Source organism: Falco peregrinus, chromosome 5 (genome assembly GCF_023634155.1).
Source record: "Falco peregrinus isolate bFalPer1 chromosome 5, bFalPer1.pri, whole genome shotgun sequence".
In the NCBI taxonomy this organism is placed as follows: domain Eukaryota; kingdom Metazoa; phylum Chordata; class Aves; order Falconiformes; family Falconidae; genus Falco; species Falco peregrinus.
The window spans coordinates 67428727-67455464 of record NC_073725.1 but is presented as its reverse complement, the minus strand read 5'-3'; the positions used below and the strand labels follow the sequence as shown (position 1 = coordinate 67455464).

The 26738-nt window shown below is 40.8% G+C and overlaps 1 protein-coding gene across 4 annotated transcripts in view; it reads right to left on the bottom strand.

Annotated features, from left to right (window-relative positions):
- Window positions 1–26738, bottom strand: part of AP3D1 (adaptor related protein complex 3 subunit delta 1) — a 46989-nt gene that overhangs the window by 8013 nt on the left and 12238 nt on the right. Inside the window, exons 2-24 of one of the 4 annotated variants that reach the window (XM_055805248.1) lie at window positions 24314–24409; window positions 23533–23613; window positions 21508–21588; window positions 19499–19606; window positions 19017–19146; window positions 17524–17663; window positions 17166–17239; window positions 15249–15298; window positions 13554–13603; window positions 13082–13130; window positions 12144–12289; window positions 10466–10614; window positions 10143–10373; window positions 8524–8755; window positions 7878–8023; window positions 7597–7738; window positions 6590–6661; window positions 5554–5629; window positions 4544–4743; window positions 3775–3848; window positions 2511–2534; window positions 1214–1418; window positions 406–468 (exon numbers count right to left, since the gene is read on the bottom strand). In XM_055805248.1, coding sequence (XP_055661223.1) covers window positions 406–468; window positions 1214–1418; window positions 2511–2534; window positions 3775–3848; window positions 4544–4743; window positions 5554–5629; window positions 6590–6661; window positions 7597–7738; window positions 7878–8023; window positions 8524–8755; window positions 10143–10373; window positions 10466–10614; window positions 12144–12289; window positions 13082–13130; window positions 13554–13603; window positions 15249–15298; window positions 17166–17239; window positions 17524–17663; window positions 19017–19146; window positions 19499–19606; window positions 21508–21588; window positions 23533–23613; window positions 24314–24409 — 2619 coding nt within the window. Of the gene's footprint in view, window positions 1–405; window positions 469–1213; window positions 1419–2510; window positions 2535–3774; window positions 3849–4543; window positions 4744–5553; window positions 5630–6589; window positions 6662–7596; window positions 7739–7877; window positions 8024–8523; window positions 8756–10142; window positions 10374–10465; window positions 10615–12143; window positions 12290–13081; window positions 13131–13553; window positions 13604–15248; window positions 15299–17165; window positions 17240–17523; window positions 17664–19016; window positions 19147–19498; window positions 19607–21507; window positions 21589–23532; window positions 23614–24313; window positions 24410–26738 lie in introns of those variants that run through there. The other 3 variants (XM_055805249.1, XM_055805251.1, XM_055805252.1) reach the window with 3 other exon arrangements.

The window sequence follows — 26738 nt, the reverse complement described above, 5'->3', positions numbered from 1 at the left end:
GAATCCATCCCTTTATATTCCCCATCTCTTCCTCTGAAGTCTCCCATCAAAATTCATGAGACTCCTTCAGACTGTGTCTCTCATGTCTATTAATATTGCTAGTGTCTAGCTCACACTAGGAAATAAAACCATACAACAATATTAAACTCCACCAATAATATTAAAATCCACCAAGCCTGTAGCTGCATCTGTATTTCTATCCATTGATCTGCACAGCAGAATGAGCTTGAAACCTCCCACTACAGTGTCTGTAAACTGGGGAGATAAAATGTCATCGCTTCATAGCAATAAGTGGAGGAGACAAAGCCTATCTTCCCATCCCTCCTGCAGCATGACAAAGCACTCTGATCACAGCTAAGATGCAATCATCTGAAAAAGTTTCCTGCGATGTGCTAAGATGTCTACCTGTGGCTGGGTAGTGGAAGCAGGTGGTGGAGCAGTGGAGAGCCAGAAATCCAAGTCTTCCTCCTGAATTTCAACAGAAAACAACCAATTATCTTTGTTTTGATAGCATTTTTTTTTTTTAAAAAAAATCAATTAAACTCAAGTTTTCATGGAAATGCACTGCTCCAGAATGCTTATATGCAGATGCTGCAATACATTTAGGAGCAAATAGCTTGGGAAGCTTAACTTTAGCCTTCAAGCACACTTCCAAATCTGGACACAGCTGACAGTAACTGCAAAGTACCCTGCGTATCACAGTATCTACAGGCATTCAAAGCATCATCACAGCACACTGGCTGCATCTTAGGGGAAAAGTGCATCTCTGCAGAGTGGTTAACAAGAAGGATACTTCAAGTCTTCAGAGTAACTGACAACTAACATCAGGTTTTGTAACCGGAAGATTCTGAAGTACATAGGGGACAGGATGTAGAACAGAAGTGAGTTCCAGGTATCTTGCTAAAGAGTTCCCAATTTTAAGGGCAGACAAAATATCAATAAACTCAGCTTCCAAATTAGATCTGGAGGCTCTGCTGTGTAGGCTGCAGTAAGCTGAATTCTGCTATCTTATGAGGCTAAGTAAATGTTATTTTTATTAACATAAATCTTAAAATATCTGCTCTTACTGTTGTAAAAATTTAAGGAAATAAAGGTTGAAAACATCCAGCTGTTTGAATTGTCAAATGTGACTGTTCCCAAGCAACAAACAACACAAGAACAAATATGGCCCATAACAGCAGTTTCTAAAATAATGCAAGCCTTGGAGAATTACCTGTTTTTCTTCTTCCTCCTCTACTACCTTTTTCTCTTTCTCTTTCTTCTTTCCTTTCTCTCTCTCTTTCTCTTTGTGTTTCTTTTCCTTCTTTTTGGTTTTTTTGCTCTTCTTCTCTGCTAGGGGAGCTTCTGAGTCTGGTGACTTCTGGGTCTCAACATTTCTGTGCCTCTGCACTGGCAGCTTCTCACTGTCTGCTAAGGGTCTTAAAAATAAAGAGACCATTACCCTTCTGCAAACAGTCTCCCTCAGCTCAGATTATCTACTGGAGGACCAAGACAAAGTATGCTTTGTTTTTAAAGAGTTTGGCTCCAAAAGTCTTAAATCAGCACATGCTTCTGTACCTGAAGTTTATTTATTTAACTGCAGACACTGCCCTGCAGATTAGAAGTTAACAGAAACAATCTGAAAGTGACTTAAGAGCCAAGCTCTTGCTGACACCTAATCACTCTTAAAAGTGGTAACTACAGACCTGCAGGCTGAGTAAAACCTACAGAACATACCCCACTTCCAAAGAAACCACTCCCAAAAAGCAAAGACATGAAACAGTGGGAAGCATTTGCAACAGTGCGGGAATTCCAGCAGTGGAATGGTAGCGTGGCTCAAACAACAGCCCTTGAAGGGGGTGGGTTTTGTTACTGATGAACAGATCACTCCAACTGAAGTGCTTATTTTGAGCAATAAACTGTTTCATTTTGGAAGTTTATGCTATGAATCTGTACTCTACCATTACATTCAAAAATGTGTTTTATTATGGGTACCTATTTCCCTAAAGCATGGGTAGTTCAGATTTACACTGTATCCCAAATCCATTACTTGGGGAAAAAAAAACTCACCAGACATTTCTCCATGCTTGTCAAACTCTGTCCAGAAATCAGTAAGAAGTTCACCAATTGCCTCCTTTGCTATTTCTACAGCTTTTACTTGATATTAATTTTTATGTTTGAGCAGCAAGCACCGGTTTAGGAAAATTTCTAAAGGTCTCGCCCACCTTAATTATTTTGCTTACATTGCATGAAGAACCCACCCCAATTAATTTTATTACTTTGAAACACGCACTCTAAGGGCAGCATGGACCCTGTCTGTTTGAACAGTGAACAGATCTCATCTTTAAGCTATTTCACATATACCTGTACAGGAAAAGGGACTGGTGTTGAAAGTCAGTGGGGAAATAAAACCCACACAAATCTGAGGGTCAGTGATTTCAGCAGTTTCACCACCCTTCAAGTATTCATGCTGTCCACTGGTGTCAACCGACCTGACAGAGAAGGTCACCCACTAAGCAATGTACTCTTACCTGGAAGGCTTCCCTGAAACCAGACTGCATGTGAGCGTGACACAGACATAGCAGTGCAAGCACAGAAAGAAAAAGAGAGGACAGAGACATGAGAAACCGTGACAGGAGAACACACTGACTCATATGAAATGGAAAGAGAATGGATGGAAACAAAACAAAAGTCCAAAGATGCCTCCTGAAGCACAGCATTCCAAAACTGCTCCGTTCAGTTTGTTCTACGCTGTTGAGGCTTGTGATGCAAATACAAGGTCTACAGTCAGAAATTAATTTCCTTTTATATATTTGCCCCCTGCAGACTCAGAGAGATGTAACCAGCTCATGAAAAAAGGAAGTTTTTTCAGAAACTGTGCATTTTTTTTAAATGCTACATCACTTCTTTGCAAGGTCCTGAGGGACCAAAGCCCTACAGATTTGAGAATTAAAAAGAATGTCAAGACTTTAAAGCTGAGTACCAGAAAGAGAGAGATACTATGCATGCACACGTGCCTGCACAGCCTTCAAAACTTTACAGGATGCATCCATGGACTATAAATCAGCAATTATTTTTAGCAAGTTGATTTTGTAAAACAGCAACTAAAATAAATAATAAAATCTTTATATGCAATACTTAACAGCCCACTGCTAATTATCGCATGGCACGCAGGGATTCAGAGTCTGCTGCACTGCAGCCTTGGGGTCCAGTACTGTAAATTACTCCAGTAGCTGAACAGGGACCAGGCTCTGGTCTAAGTTACAATATGCAGTTCACTCAATCACGCTGGAACAATGTTTTTCAACAGTGGAACCACACTGAATGCCTACAGAGCAATGGGGATGCGACGAACGGGCTGTCACCAGCCAAATGGTTGCAACGCAGAGCATACAGGCTTGCCACGTGTACAGAGGTTCTGAGAAGAATGCAGGTGAATGCAGGTCGCACTCAGTGCCAATGCCAGTTAGACCAGAGAGATACCGGTACACCCAAGAGCTCAGACTAACTCAGATCTGACCCCAGCTACACTGCCTGGGTTTTCACGCTCATTCAGCCACACCAGCTGATTCCCTTGGCCCTCCCCAGCCCCCTCCTACTTCAGTAGCTTTGCTTTTATCATCTGTGCTGCAGTGGGAACCCAAACCTGGATGATCATCCAAGGTTACATCCAAGACATGGCAAGAGACATTAAGTCTTTTCACCTAATGGACTGTAGATAGTGCCTTTGCCAGACCTGCCCTCATGCATTCTGGTTAGCAATTAAGTAAATTCACATACAAAACCGTCACTTACTTATCCAGATCTATATCAAGTGCCTTATATGGATCATTGGGATCTTTGTCATCTTCGTCACTGGGCAAAGCATTCTGCAGGAGAGATAATGAGACCATCCACTGAAGCAGCAAACCACAGGCAATTCCAAAACTACACCTTTACATCACCCAACCCCGTTTAAGATCGTTAACCCTGGAACAGGCCAGCTTGCAGTCAGGCACAGTAAGTTATGGGAACAATGCATTTTAATGCAGCATCTAGTTACAAGATTAATTCAGAACAGAAAGCCATTCTTCAAAAACTGCAGGATCTGAATTGCTGCTGTTCGGTTTTGATTAAAGGGAATTTTGGGAACAAATACAGATTACATCATTAGCATGTGCAATTAATTACGATCAGCTGCAAACCTGCTGACTAGACAGCAAGTTAATGTCAAAGTGAAGCAGTTAATGTCAAAATGAAGTGACTATTTGGACAGTGTTAGTTTTATAGCAGAGATGCATATTGTTTGTGTTGTTGGCTTTGTTATTGTTTTGTTTGTTGGGTTTTTTTAATAGCTTCAGTGGCAATTTTGTGCACAAAAAGACAATAATTTCTCCCCTGCAAAGAACTGCCTAGGACCATCTCAATCAGTCGTTTCTTGAACAGCTTTGCAAGAAATCAGAGCTCTTAAACTGCAGCAGTACAGACTGGCTGGCAATTTTTGGGGAAAAAAAAAAAAATTGCTCAAAAGCAGCACACAGATAAACCTCACAACAGAAACCCCCCACCAAACAAAGCAACTGACCTCTGGCATCTCTTCTGTGATGATATCGACATGGTGAGCTGGAGCAATATCCTCCTCACTCTCTGTGTGCAAAGAGTTATGACGATGATGTTTACCTCTTTTCTCCTTTTTCTGTTTTTTCTTTTTCTTGTCTTTCTCCAGTTTCTGTTTATGTCTTCGCTCTTCTTCCAGTTTAACATACTGGTCAGACATAGGCATTCCTGCAGAAGAAGCCAAACTGCTTTCAGGCTACAGTCCACGTGGACACTGATCACTGAAGCAGGCTGTTCGGAGTGAACCTTGCTTCCACCTTCCCAGAATTAGAAGGCTCAACACCTCTGTGCTTCCATCTGATCACACATACAGCCCCTCCAGCACCAGTTTTACTATCACCCTCCATCTCGCCAGAGATAGGACAGAGGTCTGTCCTGCTCCCTGATTCTTGTCCACATTAACTGGATTACAAAGAGCATCTAAACGTTGATATTTTGAGCAGAACCGGTGCCACTGCCGTACCAATGCTGACAACTTCCCATGCTTTCTGAAAAAACTGTTATCTAAGCCTCAAATATCTGCACTTAGAACGCATCACTCGCAACGTACCACGCATCAACAACAGCTTTTCAGGGCAGTATCAAACAACTCATTATACAATTACCTTTTTCTATTTGAAACAAGTTACTAAAATAGTACCTCTACCATTAGACTCAATGTCTCCTGATCACCTTCATCAGCCCTTTAAGACATTCCCAAGGTGACTTACCTACACAGAACAGTGGTTAGTTTACGTGTTACAGACTAGGCTGCACAATATACTTGAATCACAGAATTAAATCTAATACTGTCTTGAGAGGCACTGCACTTGGACTGCCAACTACTACAGTCAAACACATGTAAGTTCAGGAGATAAATATTTAAGAGTCTAATGGAAGTATGCTCCTTGCCCTTAAAAACCTCAGGAGGGATTCCCAAGGAGGAATAATTATTTTTGTCTAACTGAATTTCTGTAATTAAAGAGTAGTTGCACTTACCTGGAACTTTTAAGGGGACAGAAAGGTCAATTTGGACCACAGGTATATGTTCCACACCTGGAGTGTCTTGGTACCGCTGGGAAAATGAAAGTTTGTTACGTTCTAAGCATTGCCAGATACAGATCTATATAAACAGACACATTTCAAGACATCAAGCAGTTTAATCCCTTAAGTGAACATTTTAAAAGATGGGAATGGAATAGCTCAGTACTAAATCCTGTGTGGTAGCAGAGTGCATTTTTAAGCCAGCTGATAACAGTTATAAAAGATCCTACTTTCAGCTCCACTTTTTTAAACCCTACTACTGCCCTAAAGAAGGCTTGTTGCAACAATCTGAAGAATCTTTTTGCTTGTGTTTTATTGCTAGTAACTTGCCACTTCAAGACAAATTTTTGAGGTTTGAGTTGAGGAAAATGGGGCAGTCCTTAGGATATACTGGGAATAAAGCAGATTCTTTTCCTGAAAAAGGTGTTAAGAAGAGACCACGGTGACCTTTTGATTCATAAAACACACTGCATGTTCAGGAGGAGCATGTTCAAGGTTCACTCCCCTCTTCATTGTTCTTAATGAAGTGCCTGGCAATCTGAACCCATCCATCACCCAGAGCTGGGACAAACCACCCGCACAGGCAGTGAATTTGTGACACAAGGGCAGAGAGAAGTGTTTCTGTAGAGCTTTTAGAGAATCTTTACTGAAATACAAATACTGAGCTTTCCATAACAAGTTAATCCAGACCGTTCCAAACTACTGTGTCATGGGAGCTGTGACAGCTACCACTTCCTTATTTCTAAACTGGCGGTCCACCAGACTCACAGAATGCTGGCTGCTCTGGTGATATCACATCACTTGTGAATTTCTCAACACGAGCAAGACTTTTAAAGACAGTTGTAGGTAGCCACTGCAGCCAGCACACTGATCAGAACTGCAGTGGCAATAATCAGAAAGTCCCAGAGGGAAGCTGCAGCTCTGACAATCAGCGATCCTTTACAAAATTATATTAGAGGCCAGCAAGATATTTTAATGCAGGATCACTCACCTTCTGTGGGGAGGGAGAGCTTTTAATATAAAATGGGTTGTTCGCCTGTTCTTGTTTCCGGGCTTCTCGACGCTAAGAGGCAAAGAGCGTTTGTTGTTAGAATGTTTGTTTATAAGCAAAGAGAGAAAAAAAGGCATCAAAGTGCAAAATGCAAACTCCCTAAATTTTTGGAACAATACATAACTATTGCAAAAAGGCTACAGCACAGTAGTTTGCAAAAGATAAACCAGTTTTGAGTTAGAAGACATACTAGGATATAACTACAAGTACTGTTACTACTAATATTCGTTAGAACAACCCTTCTTTGCTTTTTAATTGTAGACTAGACAGGGTAACTTCCCAAAGACCAGATTTTGATGGCAATCCAAATGTTTCTATTTTCATTTTTGTGAACAGAGGAAGAAGTGAAGATATCAGTCAATAAAAAGTTTTCTTTATGAAAACAAAAAGGTCAGAAGCAAGAAAGGTGATATCGCTACTGCAAACAGTCACATTAGAGTAGTTCACAGAAGCTGCTGAAATCCATGAGCAAAGATGCTTCTTTTTCTGCTAATACAGAGCACACACAGTAACAGAAGTACACCCATGGAAGTGGCATGTAAAAATCCAAATAATTGCAGAGCCCAGCATAAGTGTCCTTCCTCCAGACCCTATACTTTGAAGCGGACTGCACCAGACACCACATAGTTTATAGGTCAGATTTTTACAAGAGCTCCAAACTCCTAACAAGGGCTGGTTTTTATACGATCTTGCTTCCATTCGGACAAGATAGCCAAGCTGGGCTTCCAAGAGAACTTTGTACCAGATGCATGCCATAATGTCTAAGAAATATACCTGTATTCAAATACATGTATTTTGTTCACATCAAATCATCAGATTTCCAGAGCTGTAGAGAGCTGGTGGCTCCCTGGCTATATGGAGAATCCACAACAGCTCCAACTGCTTTAGTAGCACTTTTAACATTACTAGTGAATTATGGAGGGAAAAGCATTTTAACATTCACTCACTCTGGCCAGTTCCTCTTCATCTATTTCTGGCTGTCTATGTCTGGAATGCCTTTGCTCCTCATCATGAAAAATTGTTTTGGGCTTTTCATCTTCAGACTCACTGTCTGAGGGAGGTTCATTGATCCAGGCATCAAGGTCCAAGCTGGTAAGAATTGCAGCAAACACACACACTGTAATGCTTGGGGTACTAACTCAAGCTGTGTTTCTCATCATACACTTAGCTTTATTATTTAAGAGTTTAAAAGTTTAAATAAGCCTTTGGGAGAGAGAAGGAACCTTACCCCTCTGGAACTGGTACTTTCTTCTGTGCTTTAGGAGCCACAGGGTTCAGCTCACCAGCAAACAGGGCTATTACTTCCTCAGCTACAGGTACTTCTTTTATTTGTAGCTTCTGAATGTATTTTATTAGCTGCAAGATGCAAGAAGCCTAAAAACAAATGCAGAAGTAATTTCAGCAGAATTAATATTTTAACAAACTGAACCAAAAAATCAACTGCAGTGAAAGTCAGCAGAAGATGACTGTTCTACTCCATTTAAGGGAATTACGAGAAGTAACATGAACTGCAGGTTTAGAGCAAATAAAAAAATATATCCATGTTAACACTCTCTTCTAGCTGTGTCCTTTTTTTGTCCTTAAGTGCTTGCATAATTTTAAAATTAAATAGTTTTGAGTGAAATTCTTGCAAGCAGTCTTCAGGGGCTGTATTGAACTGGAATAAGATCTGGGCTCTAACATAAAGTGTCACAACTCTTCCAACTCCAGTTCTAGAGCTTCTCTTTCACCAAGTTACACAAAGTACAGAATAAACGCACCGCTCCATTGATAATAGCGACTTACATAAAATGTGCATGTCTACAGAAAATTACATATATGCTCCAATACAGATGAGAGAATATAAGATAAATTACAAAGTAGTATTTTCTTACCCTCTCCTGAACTTCTAGATCTGCACTCTGTACAAACTGAGGCAAACGCTCAATCATCAGCTGCGTAATTTCCTGAGCTGCTTCCTTTTCCCCAGACTGCTCTTTCTGCTGGAGGATGGATGCGTAGAGCTTCACCATATTCTGGACATAAACCGCCTGGATGTGGCCTGGTAAAGTTGTAACTTTAGGCCTCAACATTGCTTCTAAAGTTTGGTTTGCTTCCTCGAGGTGTCTACAAACACAGAGCGAACAGACGAAAGACAGCAATTGAGAAATTTCAACATTTCAGTCTTCAGGGAGATTTCTTCAAAAACCTCGGTTGCAGTTCAAAACACTACAGAAAGACAGGACAGACTACAAATACATAATCATTTGTCCTCTGTGTATTTTCCCACTCCACATTACAGTAGTAACATGGCACAGAAGAATTTAGAGCTTTATCTTTTTACAGAAGGGGAGGGACGTCTCAGTTTCCACCTTTCCGTGTTCAGCATTCTCTCCATTAAGTAAGCACTGCACTTTTCAGTGCTAACTCCATCGACAGTCTGGATCTAGCAGCCCAACTACCTTCCTGCCATTCTGTATTTCACCACTCACATCAATGAAGTTCTGTTTCCAACCATTTACTGAACAAAATCTGGTAGGCAATGCTTAATGCACAGAAAAGAATGCAGATCATAGCACTTGTTTTAATAAATCTCATGCTCTTATTCAAAACTCTCTGCTCACAACTAAATGGAAGATGTACAAAAAAAAGTTACTGGCTCATTACAAATGGAAAGCTAAAGTTCTTTCAAAGTAAAAATGTGATCAAACTGAAAAAGGAAAGTATGTTCTCTTGCTTCTTAATCTAGTTTTCTTTGCAGAACATTTTTTAATTAGATGAAGACCTGAGCCGTAGCAATGTTCCCTAAAAATATCACACCTACTATGTGAATTTAAACTGGAACCAGTGTTCAGAGTGGTAATTACAAGGAGATACCAAACCAGATGATAAAAGGATACTACAGCATCATGGTCTGTCCAACTCACCAAAATGAAAGCTAGGTAAGCATGTGTATCTGTGCACATGGCCAGGAGATAAAACCATCTATTTAAGCTAGATGACAATGTTGGCACAAGAACATTGAAAATTGTGCTACTGTGGGTACAGAGAAATTTTGAGCAAAAAATAAGACTTTCTAATTCTCAGGAAGATTAGGTTCTGCAAAAACCTTTCAACAAGGGCAAAACAGGGAGAAGAGCAAAAACCAATTCAGTGATCAGACATTTTCCCTAATATCTAAGTGGGGTTAGAGGTTAATCATTAAGGAGATCCTTCAATGGCTTAAGATCTTAGAGCTCATACCCACAACCATGCCTTCCTGCACGAGCAGGCAGGACTAGGGAGACAAGAAAAAAAGACCAGATATAAGACCAGATTTTCAAAATGAAGTATCTGTTTTGGCTAGAAACAGCTGAGGAGTCTATGGGGTGAGGGAGCAGGAAAGAAGCAATCATTTTGTTAGCTTTGGGCGCATACCCTGGACTATCCTTCTCTCAAAAATACGTTTCAGTGACTGGAATCTTTGTCCAAAAGAAGCGGCTCAAAGCGCGCCAGGCTTTCTGTTTGCACTTACTCAGAGAACTCCCCACATATCCAAGCAGCAGCATAAAGCACCTCACAGATCCCATTTCTCTGGGTGTTGCTGGCTATGAGATGAGCATTGTCCAGAAGCATGGCCATTTGAGAAACTGCAAATTTACGAATAGCTTTAACTCTGATAGCTACATCTAACATCTGAGCTGCTATAAGATGCCCGTGCCGCGTGCCTTCCAATCGGGTCAGCTCCACCAAGATGCTTATGTACCTACAAAAAGTGAAAGGGATGCAATTTTATCAGCAGACAGTCATGCATTACCATTACTGATGATTTCAAAGTTGACACATAAAACCACTGACCATTCAAAGTTTGTGATATATTGATAATTGGACTGACTACAGATATCTATGATTTTGGTCAGCAGCTCATCCCGGTATGTTGTCCCTTCTGCTTTATCCACATGAATCATCAGTTTCTTCACTATCTCCATCAAGTTCTTCTTCGATACCTGTTAAAGAAGTTATTGAAGGGCTGAATCACAACTAAGCCATTTCCCATACTGTCAAGTCCTTCTAACGCCGTTAAAGCAGCCGCTAGTTCTTTGACAGACCCATGTCACATGTTAAGTGAGAAATCACAACCACCTCTAAGCCTCAACTTTGGTCACAATCTGAAAAATAACCTATTTTTCTTTTCGATGTTTTTATTAAAGCAAAAGGCAGCACAAATAAACAAAACCATGCTGTGTGAGAGCTGAGAATCAGAACTACTAGCAGCAACATCAAAATCCAGGAGAAAATTAATCTTCTGCCAGATTTAACAGTTTAAAACATTTTTGCTTTTAAACTAAAACAAATTTGAGAGCCATTAATATCCAATGGAATATTAGCATTTCAAAACATAACTGTATTAACTTGCTCTGGAAACTTACTTGTCTAAATAAAACAACCAAAATATTTAGTAAATATAGTTGTTGTGACTGGCTGCTTCCAGCTATGCTCTCCCAATAGGCATATGTTAGAGATATCACTAACAAAAAATGTAGGATACATTCCAGCAAAATGGCAGACTCCCTGTCCTAGGTTATCTTTTGACTAAACACGTAACAAGCAAAATTTAACCTACAGGAACTAAGAACAAACTCCAGTTCTCTTTGCAACAACATTAAAACCACTGTCCTCAAAGGTTATTGAAGTTATTCTCATCTCCTGAGTACCACCAGACAAGAGGTGTCCCTTCTTACTTTGCGCTTTCTCCTTCAGAATAGGAAGCCGTGACACACATCTATCACAAGCCCTTTGCGCACTGGAGAAGGGGCGGCACAGACTCTTGAGTGAAAGGCACTTGACTACAGAAGTCACAACCACAGCCCTTTCAGAGAACAAATGTTATCCCTCCAAGGTTGCTCCTGCAGTCGATGTATGTTTTATGAACCGCCCCGTGCAGCTGCAGCACACACGAGAGCAAACAGAATGAGATTCTGTACGCGTCGTTAAAAGGCATGACAGAATTTACCACGATGGGCAGATTTGAAGATTAAAGCTGCCTTCTCCTGCTGTTTCAGAGTGCTCCGGACTGTTTCCCAGATCGCACGACTTATGCCAACCTGAGCTACAGTGTGCTGCAACATGGACTGCAATCTAGAACAGCACAGACCCATCCCAGTATGCTGATGGTCTGCTTTGCACCCAGTCAGTCCGCTTCATACCTAGCTCAAGGACAGGAGGAGCAGCTAAGGCTTCGGCATTAGAAAAGTAGCCGTCTGGGTGTCTCCCACTGCCTCAACTCAGAAACTCCTTCCAGTCTGAATCAAAAATTAAACCCCTCTCATGCCGTGCCGGACGTTTTACTTGCCATGTCAGAAAAAATATGGGAGTTACTACCACAAGACTGCTGGGGAGAGGGGAAGTGAAAGTTCCTTGTTTTTCTTAAACATCAGCCTCCTAAAGTGTCACAGGGGCTGGAGAGAAAAGGAAATACTTATATTCTATAAGTATTCTTATACTCGTAATATAAAAAAATACACAAAAAACATACCATGCCATACAGGAGATCCAAAGCTCTGAGTCGGATAGACTCATCTTTGTCATCCAAACATTGGAGAATGAGATCCTTGTGAGACTGAACTGACTTCGGATGCGTTTTTAGGATTTTGGACATAGCTAACAGCCCCAAGTATTTCACTGTGAAAGACAAAATAAAACTTCTTTCCAAATATAGAAACACCGTTTTGCGTTGAGCATGACATCTCAATACCAAATGCTTCTACTGAAACCAACTTTAATAAACTTTAATAAAAATCCGTGATGAGGAAAAGCAGTTTTGAGAAACAGTGCATCACAAATTAGTCTTTAATTTTATAATCCCATATGCAAGCACATAATTACATATATAATCTTCATCCCGGTCTTCCCGCACCTCAAGTTTTATCACTGTTTTTAAAATATGTATTTAATATATAGAAACTATGGGTTTTGAGAACAGGCATCCTAGAATGAACTTTAAAAGCGCTGCAGATTGGTGTATTAAGTAGGAGCCCTGTTCTCAACGGGAAAACAAAAAAAAAGACAGTAGGAAAAAGGGCTGCACAAAAAAGGATTTCTCTGTGCTCCTTGTAAGTATTCCTGCATTTCACTATTATGCTTACACTGCCAAACACTCCTCACTACTTTCCAAGCAGCAAGTTTATAAAAAAAGAAAATCCAAACCATGGAAAGAGAGCTGGTTTAGATTTAAATAGCACAAACAGCAGTAATAGTTAATCTCATTTGGTTTTAAAAAAACTCATTATAAAGAAGGGCTCACTATCAAGAATTATTTCCATGTTTGAAATCCCAGCAACTGTTTACAACATACCAGGCGCTACAATACTGAACAAGCTGTCTGGAGAAACAGCTCACTCCTCTAGGACTGCTGCAATTTCTCCCCAGTGGTTGATTGCTAAAAGCTTCCATGAAGACAAGCAACATACTTACAGTTCTGGTCAGAATCTTCTATCAATATCCTTAACTTCTGAACACAAAGCTGGAAAAAAAGACCACATCATGCTTATTACTAGCCTTAAGTCTTAATTAAAATAACTCTTCATAAAGTTTACTCAATACACAAGGAAACGTTCTGACCAAGCCCCCGGACCTCTAGGTAAGAGGGTCTTGTTGCATTAACAGATTTCAAAACAAAAGGAACCTCTGTATGACTGTATTGATAGCAGCAGTTGAATAAGGGAGTTAGGAAAAGTAAGTAAGAAGAATCTGCATTTTAGAGCAAAGGAAACGAGAATTTACATAGGAAATGCTTCAGTCTGAAGGATTCCACCTGACTGAGAGCATCTCGGGGAGCTATTGCTTTAACTTTTGGCAGAGGAACACTATCCAACTTCTCCATGGCACTTGGTATTACACAGTAGAGCAGAACAAATAACCCCCCTCCCAAACCCCAGTGTGGTACCTGGATGCTAGCGCTGTGATTAGGCATCCCAGAGGACAAAGAGATCAAAACTGAAATACACAAGCACAAATTTCAGTTTGTATTTCTGTGTTCTGAATGAATGCAACAACACAATACCTAAAGGTCAACAGCTAGCTCAGCTCACAAGGAAAGAAGCCAGTTTATTTTGTCGTTTGCTTGGACTTCTCAGGGGTCTAGGGGGATGAGAGAAGGTTGTGACACAAACTATAGTTTCATATACTTTAACACTAGCAGGGCAGGGAAAAAAAAGGTGTAGAAGCAGGAACTGCTGCAACAGCCAGGTAAAAGCTGGTTTTCATTACACTTTGTTCTCACTGAGGTTTACTTTACTGATACCGTCTAGCAGTCAAGACTAAGTATGTCATCAGCTACTGCATAACCGAGTTTTTAAGTGTGCACTTCCCTAATGTGATGAGATGCAGCAATAGATCCTGGAGTTTAATGTAATTAGACTGCAGCTTTAATCAAGCCAGCTAGAGACTCGAGGCACAAATCAGGCCCCATTGTTGATGATATCGGACATTTGTAAAGCTGGCAGCACGCAGCCCCACAGCAGAAAAGGTGGTGTTATCTTGTTAACTGCTGCTGCCACAGAGCATGCCCATGTCAACACCAGCTCCGACCGAGCCAGTCACGCATGCTGACCTCAGGCACTAGTAAATACAGCGGCATTTTGCTCCCCATGACCCTGCAGAGCTACGCCTCAGAGGTGGTGTGGTGGATGCTACCATTCCAGGTCATGCGAAGAGCTGGCAGGGGCAAGGTGCTGCTCTAACGCAGGCACGCAGCTCCACATTTCATTTTCCGAGTTTGAGTTTTACATTACAGTCCCTGAGGTGTCCCGGATGTCTGAATTTCCCTTTGACCCACAGAATTATCCTATTTTATCTCAGTGAAGCACACTCTGAGCCGCAACAGAATTAACCACCATGTTATCCCCTTCCCCTACCATCATAATGTCACCTCACATGTCCCCGAAGGAACAAAGGAATATAAATGAGTGACAGATCACCCTTTCCTCTTTGAATTGACCCAGTACAGTAAGTTGCTGCGCCACTATCCAACCTACTCACAACAGACAGGCTTGTGGCCAAACTGTGGATGTCAATAGCCCTCTGCTTCCACACTACGATAGGAAAAGTGCCAAGTCTCAGCTGGGATACTGTTATCCCTTTTTGCCTTTGTTTCTCTCTCCACCCCCGTTATGGAGTTCACTTCCCTTCCCCAGAAACTGAAACTGTAAATCAATGATTCCAATTAACTCCTTTAAGGAATTACACCAAGCTTTTAAGCTGTGAAATTGCAGAATTAAAAAATAACTGTTCCTTCATCACATAAGAAAATTTTGTCAGAGTTTTCACAAGGCATCAGTCTTTTTTAAATTCTATTGCTGCTTGTATATTTTGTAGTTCTAGCAGCACTGAGGAGCTTGCATATAAATAATCACTTACTGTTCATACGCTGTTTCAGCCTTTAGCAAATGACATAGCTGTAGTAACTTAGCCTCACCGACTGACAAAGGCTTTCGGTTACAGTTACACAGTAACATAAATCAAAGTTTGTCAGTTGACTGACTTCAGTTATAAAACACATTAAGTTAGAAAAGGGTTTGCTGATGGTGTTAATTGATGACAAAGTTCATTTTTTTTCTAGGTTACAAATTTCAGTTCTCACCTGCTATTACTGTGTTCACACATTCATATAAGAGAGACATGGCTGAGGTGCTGAAACAGAAATCAAGTATTTTAAATAAGGAATGAAAGCGGCACATTTTGAAGAGTTGTCAGCAGTATGTTGGAGCTAGTTAACACCTTTAATTACACAAGAAATTGCCAGTATTCTGTTCCATATACCTTCAAACTAGATGACATTAGTCTCACTTAAAAACTGCTGGGGGGATGAAGGACTACTGAATGTTTTAAAAAAAATATTCTCTGAGAAGCAGCAAGCAACAGCATTGTAACGCAAGGAAGGAGGGAGGAAGCAGTTACTCAAACCCTCCGTACCAGTTACAGAGCACTGAAGCAATCTTGTCCAAGGATCAAATTAAATCCTCTGCTGAAGGTCTAAATATCACGCTAAGGCAGGGAGATGGAGAACTTCAAGTCTCTCACTCTCTCCAAAGGGAACGAGTCACACGCAAACAGCAGACTCTTCTAGCATGCAGGGACACACTTGCTCATCCCTAAGTGAGCAACCCATTTTCAGTGTCTTGATTTCCCCAGAACTTAAATTCAAGACAACTTTTGCCAGTTGGAACACATATACAGTGCAATGCTGAGGATTTCAAAGGTATTTACAAATCCTGATCTACACAAGAGGGAAACACAGCAAACCTCACAAGTAACAAAGGAGCAGACTCCAGAAGCAAGGTCTGCAAAGGTAACGAGCAAACAACTCCAGAGGCAGCAAGAGCAAACAATTCTGGAGGCAGCAGTCAGAAGCGATACCGTGAAGGTCACTCGGCGCACTGTATATGTGACACTAGCACGCTCACAACCGAGACAATAATTTTTGCTCCCTATGCACTTCGTGGCGGATGGCAGAGTGCTCGGCCTTATCCCTAAGTGATACGAGATCCAAAATGACTGAATGGAGACCAAACAGAACAGGATTAAGGCCCCACAAAGAATAAAATGAATGATTAATGTGGAAGCTGGGGAGAGGAGGTAGTGCCAGGACTGAAGACATACTGTCCATCTTCCTGCTTTTTCTGGCTAAGTACTGTTTCTGGTGAATTTGCATCTATTGGTCACTGCTGCAAAAACTCGCTTTCGGTATCTAGAAGCAAGGCTGCTGGCTGGTCTGCTCTGAACCAGCCTTAAAGCTATACTAGTAGGATGGACAGAAATTTTTGGCTAAAGCTGCTCTCATAGCTACACTGATATATGTTCCCATCTATCTTCTTGCTCTGCCACATGAAAAGAAACAAACCTTTCAATTTAACAACTCATGCACAAAATCACACTTCTCGTAACTGGGAAAACACATGGATTCTCTTCCAAGACATTTACTTTCTGATTTCAGTTCAGAATTAGATCCAAAGTAACACTACAAACCAGCTTTAACAAGGGACAAAGAAGTATCTTCAAATTTATCTGATCTGTATTTAGGATGTATATTAAAGGAACCTCTTCCAAAACATGTCTGGGCTGACAAAGGCATGAGAAAAAACATTAATATACTCCTTGTCATGCTGCTTTGGTGGGTCAGGCATTTCTAAAAAAGTGGAACAAATGGGTGTAGGTGAACGGATACACAGCTCAGCCTTTTTAAAATCAATTTTAATATGTTCTCCATAGTAACCTCTGGCTCAAAATGAAGTGAAAGGAAAGCAAATTGCTCCAATTTTAGTGCGTGCTTTGAAGAAATTCATGACGACAGCCAAACACCCCAAGAATTTCCTTTAAGGTATTTTACCTCTGTCAAGTTTTTTAAAAATAGTCCTGATATGATTATCTTTTGATACTCTAAACAAATAGATCGAGACTCAAGAAAGAGTTCAGAAATGCATCAACAGACTTAGCTACTGATCTACCCAACAGGCCCTTCACCACTCCTAAATGAAGAAAGTAGCATTTACATACATACCTATGGATGAGGTTCGTCAGGGGCTCAATCAATTTCTTTCCCAGCCTAGGTTCTAATGGAGTAAGAGCACCAAACTGTTAAAAAAAAAGTGCAGGGAAGAAAGTGATTTAATAAGTGCTTTCAAACAGTATGAAAATGTGATTTAAATTGCAGCTTATTATATTTAAGTGAAGCTATATTAAAATATTTTTCTCTTTTTGTATATGTTCACAAATATTAGAAGATATTCCTGGTTTCTTTTTGTTTGGATTTAATGGTAACTATACCTCCAAGCAAGAAATCTATTTTCACACCCAAGGTAATTTCATGAGAATGCTAATCCTGTAAATATAGAATGTATGTAAACAAGAATACCTACCAATTTTATAATTTTAATAAGAACCCAATTATTGGTTGATGACGTCATCAACTTGAAAAAGAGTGGAGCAAGGGAAAGGTAGTTTTTGGGATTGCGTCGAGCCAGCTCACAAATAACATTTACTGCAGCAGACTGCACACCTGGGAAAAAGTGGGAAAAGCAGAAATCTCATCAATGCCTTAATTGTAACCAAAGTTTCTGGTGCAGAACCCCCAGAACAAAAGCAGCTCAAGATCCAGACTTGTGTGTCCAAGAGGAATGGTTCAGCCTCATTACCAACCATGAGGTAGTGAACCAAACACAAGAATGCAAAAACAAACCAAGAAAGGATTTTATTTAGTTTTGGCTATTTCCTAATATATCAGCAAGCTGGGTATCTGTTTTGGGTCCAGTATTAGAAAGAACAGACCACTGCCAGCCTCCTCCCTCCTCTACTGTGGGTAGCTTGTCTGCGGGACGCAGACAACTTTATAATCAACAATCCTGCCCACCCTGGAGCTCCCAAACACTCTTGCTTCTTCAAAATGTATTATTTAGACATGCTTAAATACAAGACAAAAACAATCCTTAAACAATCTGACTGGTAAAGTTCATTCCCTTCTAACTGCTCTAAATTGATTGTTCTCAATTTGAAATCTTTTAATCTAGATAGTCTGGGTTTTCTAGCAGACAGCAGTCCTTTTCTCCATAAAGCACAACAGATAAGTTATTTCTTAGTTTGCAGGTAAGGGGTGTGTCTGTTTTGCTGTCGTTAAAAACATTGTCCCTGGAAGATGCATCTTAAATTTCTATACCAAAGTAGCCCACTACATGCAATTAAATTTCTCGTTCTACACAGACACACATAAATCAGCTGGATATCACAGAATTGCATCACGCACAGAACTCTTGAAACACACGTACAGCGTTTTGGTGCAGTGAAGGAAGACCAGCACCTTCTTGGAAGACCAAGTATTAGTGTGAATATGATACAGAGCAAATGCAAATTTCCTGTGCTGCAGTTCAATTGCACTGACAGTACTGAAGGGCCCCAAGAGCAGCCTGGGCTCACAGTTTAAATGTAAAAAAAATAAATAGACTAAGCAATGTGAAAAATCCACAGCAAGCCAATAGCTGCAGCTTTGTAAAAAGAGCACGGGAAACAATAACAACCAAACCCCAAATCCTGAAATCAAGAGAAATATTTTCAACAGCCAAATTAAGCAAGCAAACAAACCAGGAATCATTAAGTAGCTTTGTCCCATTAAGGTTTAAGCCACTGATGAAGTTTCAATATCTTTCTGTTACAAGAAAGAACTGGACATTTTCAAGAATGTATTTCTAATACGACAACACCTGTTAAAACTCTCATACAGTCATCTACCTATTAAACAGGCGAATCAGTACCCAAACCACGATTACAGCATTCTTCATGTATTCTCATCTCCACAAGCTCTAAAAGCATGCATACCTAGACGTTTTGGAGCAGAAGAAATTTACCAAAATCCACTCACCAGGATCTGGATCTTCAAGTTTCTCTTTAAGGCGAGGAAATGCAGGACGGAGGGACTCTGGGTATTTCAAAAAAACTTTGTACATGATTAACACTGCCTTCTTCCTGATATAAGGCTTTGTATGTGACATCTGTTAAGGAAACAATTGCAACAGCCTCTCAGCAAATCTGTTTCCAGAGTTCTTCTCAAGGTCCTTATGCCCACACTAGCGCCTCAAAATTTCTTTCTGGGAGACTCAAGTACTTTTTGAAAACTCAGTGTTGAGGGGAGGAGAGTAAAATACTGTCTCATTCATCACTAAAACTAACAGAAATATTCAAGGTAATCCTCTTGAGCCAACTAAGGTCTGTCACAGCTCCCCAGAGAACCCACAAGAACAAAGCATCACGTAACAGTTCTAAATTCAATAGATGTTTACCAGATTTGAATAATTTAATATTCTTTAGTTACAGGGAAAAGTGATTTCAATCTTATCAACTCACCAGTGTCATGATGTCATTTGCCAAGTCCCTGGCAAGATCTGGAGTAACAAAACAGGACAAGCCAGTCAGTGCAACTCCAGTATCATATTGGTTAGGGCTACTCAGATCCTAAAAAAGGAGAAACAGGCTCAAAAATTTAAGATCACACAGGATGTTGAGAAACAATTTTTTCAGAGCAGTTTTATTCACAATACATATGAAGCACAGCTTCTACTTCATGGGTATATTCCTATCAACTATTAACAGGAATGTCCTCCAACACCTGCTAAAATACAGCTAGCCTGGGGTTTAATGGACATGAGGAATCGTAATAGAACAACAGATGGATGATTGCAACATGAAAGCAATTAAAGATACCATACCTTGGTGCTATTTTAGGAACAGCAAACAATTTTTTAAAACTCCTAACATGATCACAAACACGTTTAAAGTCCTAAAAAACTTGTATTAAATACTAACCCTGCTAAGTCAAAGCCCAGCTGTCACCAACTCCACTAGGAACAGGTCCTCTTGTCAAGTGCTTAACAGCAGCCTTGCTTAACCTCTCTGTTACAGAAATGAGATTACTTCCCTTCCACGCTGCTGGCAGCACCGTAACTTTCAGTTCATAGAGACATAACACAAGCTAGGGTGTAGTATATATTTTACTGGCCAGGTTCCCTTGGTCTTACTTGTAGTCAGCATTCTACATAGTCCTACACAGTCTTTCCAGCATTTCTAAGCTTCAGACTCTTAACAATATCAATATTTGTATCTGGGTATGTTCAAGTATAATTATAAAACCAGACATTATTGAATACAGAGCATCACAGATCATGCCTTAACTGCAGTTATCAGGAAACAAAAATACGAAGGCAACTGCACAGAGCATTCCCACATGAACTACCAGAATTAATCATCCAGATTCACATGTACACGGAGGCTGCTTCAGTAGAGCTAAACATAGTCAGGCCTTCAGGGTTCTGTGCCATTTGCATCTCATTTCAAACCCTTTTGCAGGTGGTAGGAAATCAGATTCTACTTCAAGAATCTACTTCTTCAGCAGCAACAAAACTGCAATTCATTCTGGCTGTAATGTATTTTGAGAACTGATAACCCCTTAAAATACAAAGCTGCTAGATCAACAAAACATGGAAAGGCATAAATAAAGATGCTTTTAAATAAAAAGCACAAAAAGGAAGGAGTAGCCTAGTAAGTGACTGAAATTCAGTATAATAAAGTCTCCATAATACAGAAAATGGAGGGACATTTTAAAAAATATGCACTTATCAGAGCAGAATAAAGGGAATATGAGATAAAGGGAAAAGCACTAATTCTTTAGGAAAAATGTTGGATAACATCCAACTGATCTTTTTTAAGTCAAAGATATTTTAGCTATCTAGATGGTAAAAATGTAGGCACATCTTGTACTGGATCAGTCAAGTTTTAAAGCATTGACACTTCAAAAAATTAAACCAGAACTTTAAAAATAGGAAAATAATGCTGCAATCCAGTAACTCTGAAAAAAATTCAGTGATAAAGCTCTATGAAAATGAATACAACACACTTCGGTCCATTAATACAGCACATAACTTTACATATACCCTTCACCATTTTTACACGTAATTCTACTAAAGTAGTGAAAAGCCTGATCTGTTATTACCAGAAGAAACCAGGCCCTTACAAATAGATTCTGTGGAGCCAGGTGACTGCTCATTTTCCCTCAAGACTGGGGACATGTTTCTTTACCCATTACATTCTCATAAGAGCTGCCTAAGAGACTAGTAATATTAGCAAAGGTTATTGTGGTCACTATTCACTGTATTGAATAAACACAGATAGCTGGTATGAGGCAGCAGAGTATTTCATTAACCCCTCAGCTTGTGGAATGAGAGTAGACTGTAAACCAAGTAAATAGACTTCTGCTTAAACACCCTTACATTCCTCAAAGAAATATTTCATATGGATTTGAAAATACAAGTAGGGAGATGGTGCAAGAAAAAAATTAAGAACTGAAGCAAAAAGTTTACCTTTCGGATCTGATTAGTAGTCAACATAATTACATCAGTCCCTTCATGAAAGCATTGAGAGGCAGCTAGGTAACCAATTCTCTGTAAAAAGGCAAGGAGAAACCCAAAATTTATTTTTAAGTAAATTTAGGCAATGTTTAGATGAACGACAACTGGTAGCTTTATAAGAAACATTAAAAAGATGAACAATTAGGCAAGAGGTTCGCACAACAGAAGAGGCATGACAGGGTTCTTTAGCAAAGGGGGTTTATATCAGGAAAGAAGAATCATCTCAGACAAGTAACATTTCTAGTGGTAGCACAGCTATCTTAAGGGTAGTAAAACTAGCTTCACCTTTTAGTGATCCATTTCTGGGTTTTAGCATCCACCACTTGGTGGATGAGGGAAAGGCTGCGGATGTTGTCTGTCTGGATCTTGGCAAAGCCTCTGACACAATGTCCCACAGCATCTCCTGGAGAACTGCACTGCTCATGGCTCGGCCAGGCGCGCTCTGTGCTGGGTAAAATGCCGACTGGCTGGTCTGAGCGCAGAGTGGTAGTAAATGGAGTTACACCCAGCTGGCGGCCGGGCACACGCAGTGCTCCCCAGGGCGCAGTGCTGGGGCCAGCTCTGTTTAATACCTTCACTAGTGATCCAGAAGACGGGATCGAGTGGGAGTGGTGATCTGTTTGAGGGCAGGAGGCTCTACAGAGGGGTCTGGGCAGGCTGGACCCATGGGCCAAGGCCAAGTGTATGAGGTTCAACAAGTCCCAGTGCTGGCACTTGGGTCACACCAGCCCCAGGCAGTGCTACAGCCCTGGGAAGGGGTGATGGGAAGCTCCGTGGTAGGAAAGGGCCAGGGGGGGCCTGGTCAACAGCCGGCTGAACGTGAGCCAGCATGTGCCCATGTGACCAAGGCGGCCAACAGCATCCTGGCTTGTATCCCAAACAGTGTGGCCAGGACTGGGGCAGTGATCGCCCCACTGTGCTCAGTGCTGGTGAGGCTGACCTCAAACCCTGCGTGCAACTTTAAGCCACCCACTTCCAGAGGGACGTGGGGGTGCTGGTGTGTGTCCAGAGACGGGCAACAGGACTGGGGAAGGGGCTGGAGAACCAGGGTTACGAGGAGCGGCTGGAGGAACTGGGGTTCTTCAACCTGGAGGAGGCTCAAGGGAAACCTTCTCACTCTCTACAACTGCCTGAAAGGAGGTTGTAGTGAGATGGGGGGGGGGGGGTGGTGTGTCAGTCTCTTCTCCCAGATAACTAGTGAGAAGACGAGAGGACAAGAGGAAACAGCCTCACGTTGTGCTGGGGTAGGCTTAGATTGGATATTAGGAAAAATTTCTTCACTGAAAGGGTTATTGAGCATTGGAACAGGCTGCCCAGGGATCACCATCCCTGGAGGTATTTAAAAAAAACCACACAGACACAGTGCTTAGGGCCATGGTTTAGTGGTGGACTTAGCAGTCCTGGGTTAACGGTTGAACTTGATCTCAAAAGCTCTTTTCCAACCGAAATAATTCTATGATACTCTACTCTGTTAGAATGTATAGATTGAATGATCACAAAGATGTAGAAATAAGGTAGGACTGCCAGTAGAAGAAATGGAGAGTATTAAATTTATTTTGTCTGTGTTGACTCCCGACTTTCAGGTACTAAAGCCTGATGTGGGAACTATACCTTACAAAAGAACATTCCACCCTTTCTGGTGAAAAAGTTCTGTAACACAGAGCATAAAAAAAACCTTTCAAGAGAAATTACAAAGCTATTACAAAATAAAATATGCCCACTACTAGGAAACCTAGGTGTTCTTCACAAAAAAATACCCTGTTTTTCCACAAAAGATATCTGACTGCTATTGTCAAACATCTGGTAGAAAAAGCCTGTATTAGCAGGCCAAGTATTACCCATTTACTAGCAACAAATGGGGTCTACTTCCCTTCCGTATTGAAAAAAGCAATCCAAAAAATGATGTATGAATGCATTCGTTAAATACAGTAACGACACAGCTTGGCTAGTACAGTTGTAGTTACACAGAGAACTCACTTTGAATGTAAACTTCGATGCACTCATGACTTCAATAATATTGAAAGCAGCCCAACTGATGTCGTAGCCCAGCATCTGTAACTGTGAGCAGAGAAGCCAAGATAAACAAACTGCTGAAATAAACAGACTCAAGAAAATAGGTCAAGATAACTCACAAAACCAAACACGTAACAAGAGTCAAAAAACAATGCTATAGGACATCTCAAGTTTATGAGCAATGTTACATTCCACACTACCTGCAGTAAGTGAAAGAAATCTCAAAATTCCACCAGAAGCAAGTTTTAAATAGTCTGCATTAATTCCAGGTAATACATATGCAGTTACATAAGCTTCGTTGTGAGGAGTTTTTTCCCTGGATTTTTTTTAATAAGGCCAGACCAGAACCATTATTATTAAAGTAATTCTTCAATACTATTTCTATCCCTCTCCTCCTCCTCCACCACACAAAGAGAAACAATCACCAGTTTCAAGTGCTCATGCAACTATGTGATAAGAAACAATCCAGTAGAAAACAACTTTTTTTTTAGCTTGGATTAATTTAAATCAGATTAGCTTCCTGACTTATCTCAATAAAATAAAACTGTGCCAATACTAGCACCAGCATAACGAACAGAATGGGAATACGCAGCCTCTGACATCAGACCCACGTGGGAGCATTTTTACCTGCAGCTTGCTCTTACAATAGTCTCAGAAAAGCAGGCATTCAGACTGAAAATTAGCTCCAAGTCAGCAAGAAATAAAAAAAGTATGTGATTACATCATACCCCAGCAAGGCACTTACGTATGTAAGTTTGCAGACTGCATTTGCTTTCACTGCAATGTTATCCTGCTTTAGCTCCTGCTTGATCTCATCGATGCACTGGGAGATGTATTTTGCCTGAGGAAAACAAACAAACAAACAAAAATTTGTGCTCCTTTACCGGTTTTGTAGATTTCTAGCATGTTAGTGGGGGGAAGCAGCAGAACTCATCATTTGCAAGCACCAAACCTCTCACACATGCACTCTATTCAGGGAAGCGTTTAATTCTGCCAAAACTATTAATTAACAAGAAATATTACAATTCTATTACACTGAGATGTTTCCTCAGTGGCTTCTCTTCTCCTCCCTCTCCCTCACAATGACACTGCTCAGTCCAGAGCTCTAGTTTCCAAGATTTGTGGAAAAAAGTTGTTCAATGGAGATTATGTGCCTAGGGGTCTGAACAGAACCTGAGCTCCATCCACCATTAGTAGGACCTGTACCAACAGGACAAGGGGTAATGGTTTTAAATTAAAAGAGGGGAGATTTCGGTTAGGCATGAGGGAGATATTCTTCACTGTGAGGGGGGTGAGGCACTGGCACAGGCTGCCCAGAGCAGCTGTGGGTGCCCCATCCCTGGCAGTGTTCAGGGCCAGGCTGGACGGGGCTCTGAGCAACCCGTGCTGGTGGGAGGGGGCCCTGCCCATGGCAGGCGGCTGGAACTAGACGGTCTTTAAGGTCCCTTCCAACCCAAACGGTTCTGTGACTCCTAGAACATATACTAGTCACCTCAATGGGAAGTCAGAGATCATAACGCATCTAGAAAAAACTGTGTCAAATGCTATTAATAGCCCACAAATGTATGGTGACTGATGAAAATACTACAAGTTACTCTTCTTCTGGGCACGCTCCGTGTGCCTACAACAGTCCTCACGCCTGAAGGGACACAGCACAAGTCACATACGGGATACACACACTTCTGCCTGTATCCCTTGCCATCCAACTCCACCAAGGCAAGGACAGCCCCTCCCTGGCTGAATTTTGCCATTTACACATTTTGATAAGCCACAGTTATTTGTATGAATTTCTCAGTAATTCAGAAAGCCAAATGTCACAATGTTTACATTTAAATAGTGGCCCTTCATTTCTTTCCAAACAATCACATCTGTGCTTGTAGGAGGGATGTGGCAAATGCATGATTTAAAAATATCTGTATAGATTTTAGTTTATACATAGGGTTCACTGAGAGTTCTTTCAGTTCACAATTAATTACAATTTAAGTACTGAAGCTATCTGCTACAGAAATCATGAAAATTTAAATGCAGAGAAATAATCTGTCTTTAGAAAGCCATACATACACCAGGGCATTTCATATTCCATATAAATAAATCAACTGCCAGAGGAACCAGGTCAGAAACAGATTACCTATTTTCAACGTAAAATCCTTCCTGAATACCATTACCTTCCACCAAAAAGATATTTTCAACACATAAGTTTACTGGTTTGCCTTTAATTACCATCTCTCCTCTTCAGACTAAATTTTGTGTATTATCAAACCATTATTTGGTCTTTTACAAATGTTCTACAGCAATACTCATGCTTCAAGTCATAAAAGTTTGCTGCTAGAAGAAGAGAATGTTATTTTTTATAAATAGCAGGTGACAATAAAAAGCAATTGTACAAGGTCTGTAGTGCAAAGAGCCACTGCAGTGATCCAGGTGAGGAAATGTAGCAACTCAATTTTAAAGCAGGGACTTCATACTCCAAGCAGCAGTCATATATTAACAATTTACACTGCTATCATACATAGTTTAGCGATACCAGAATTAGAATCCACCATCAGGATGCACAGTGAATACACACAATTCAGAGGAGCAGAAGCTTTACTGGTCTAACAGCTTCTATAGAAGCAGAAAAATTTGTGTCTTTCCTCTCCAACTTTGCACTTAAAGGGATAAAACCAGCTCCTCCATGGCACTGGTAAGCTCAGGTGGAATCGCATTTGCTATTGGAACTTCTACTAAAAGTCCATGTTGACCCTCACGGAGGTCCTGTGTGACCCATTCCCGCAGCCTCCTGAGCTCCCTCAGACAGCAGCCCTGCTCTCCAGAGTAACAGAACTCAGAAGGTCTGATGGAAGAAATTTATGGCAAATGAATTTACTTGAAGAAATTTAAGACCTTCCTAAATGCCTGTATTTGGGACAGAAATACTATCTTTGCAGTGGGAATTTTCATGTTAAGGGAGGGCATGCTAAACACCAAGCCACCCTTTCCTTTACAGAGATACCCATCTGTCCTCCTGGATACAGGCACGTGGATCACATCTGCCTGGAGATAGCATTGTCCCCAAACGCTTAAAAATGACATAGAGTCCAGATGACTCCTCCCTGGAAGCAGAACATTCAGGATTCTAAAACCCTTTGCCTGAGGAGTGATTCTGGTCCAGACAAATCCCACAGCAGTTT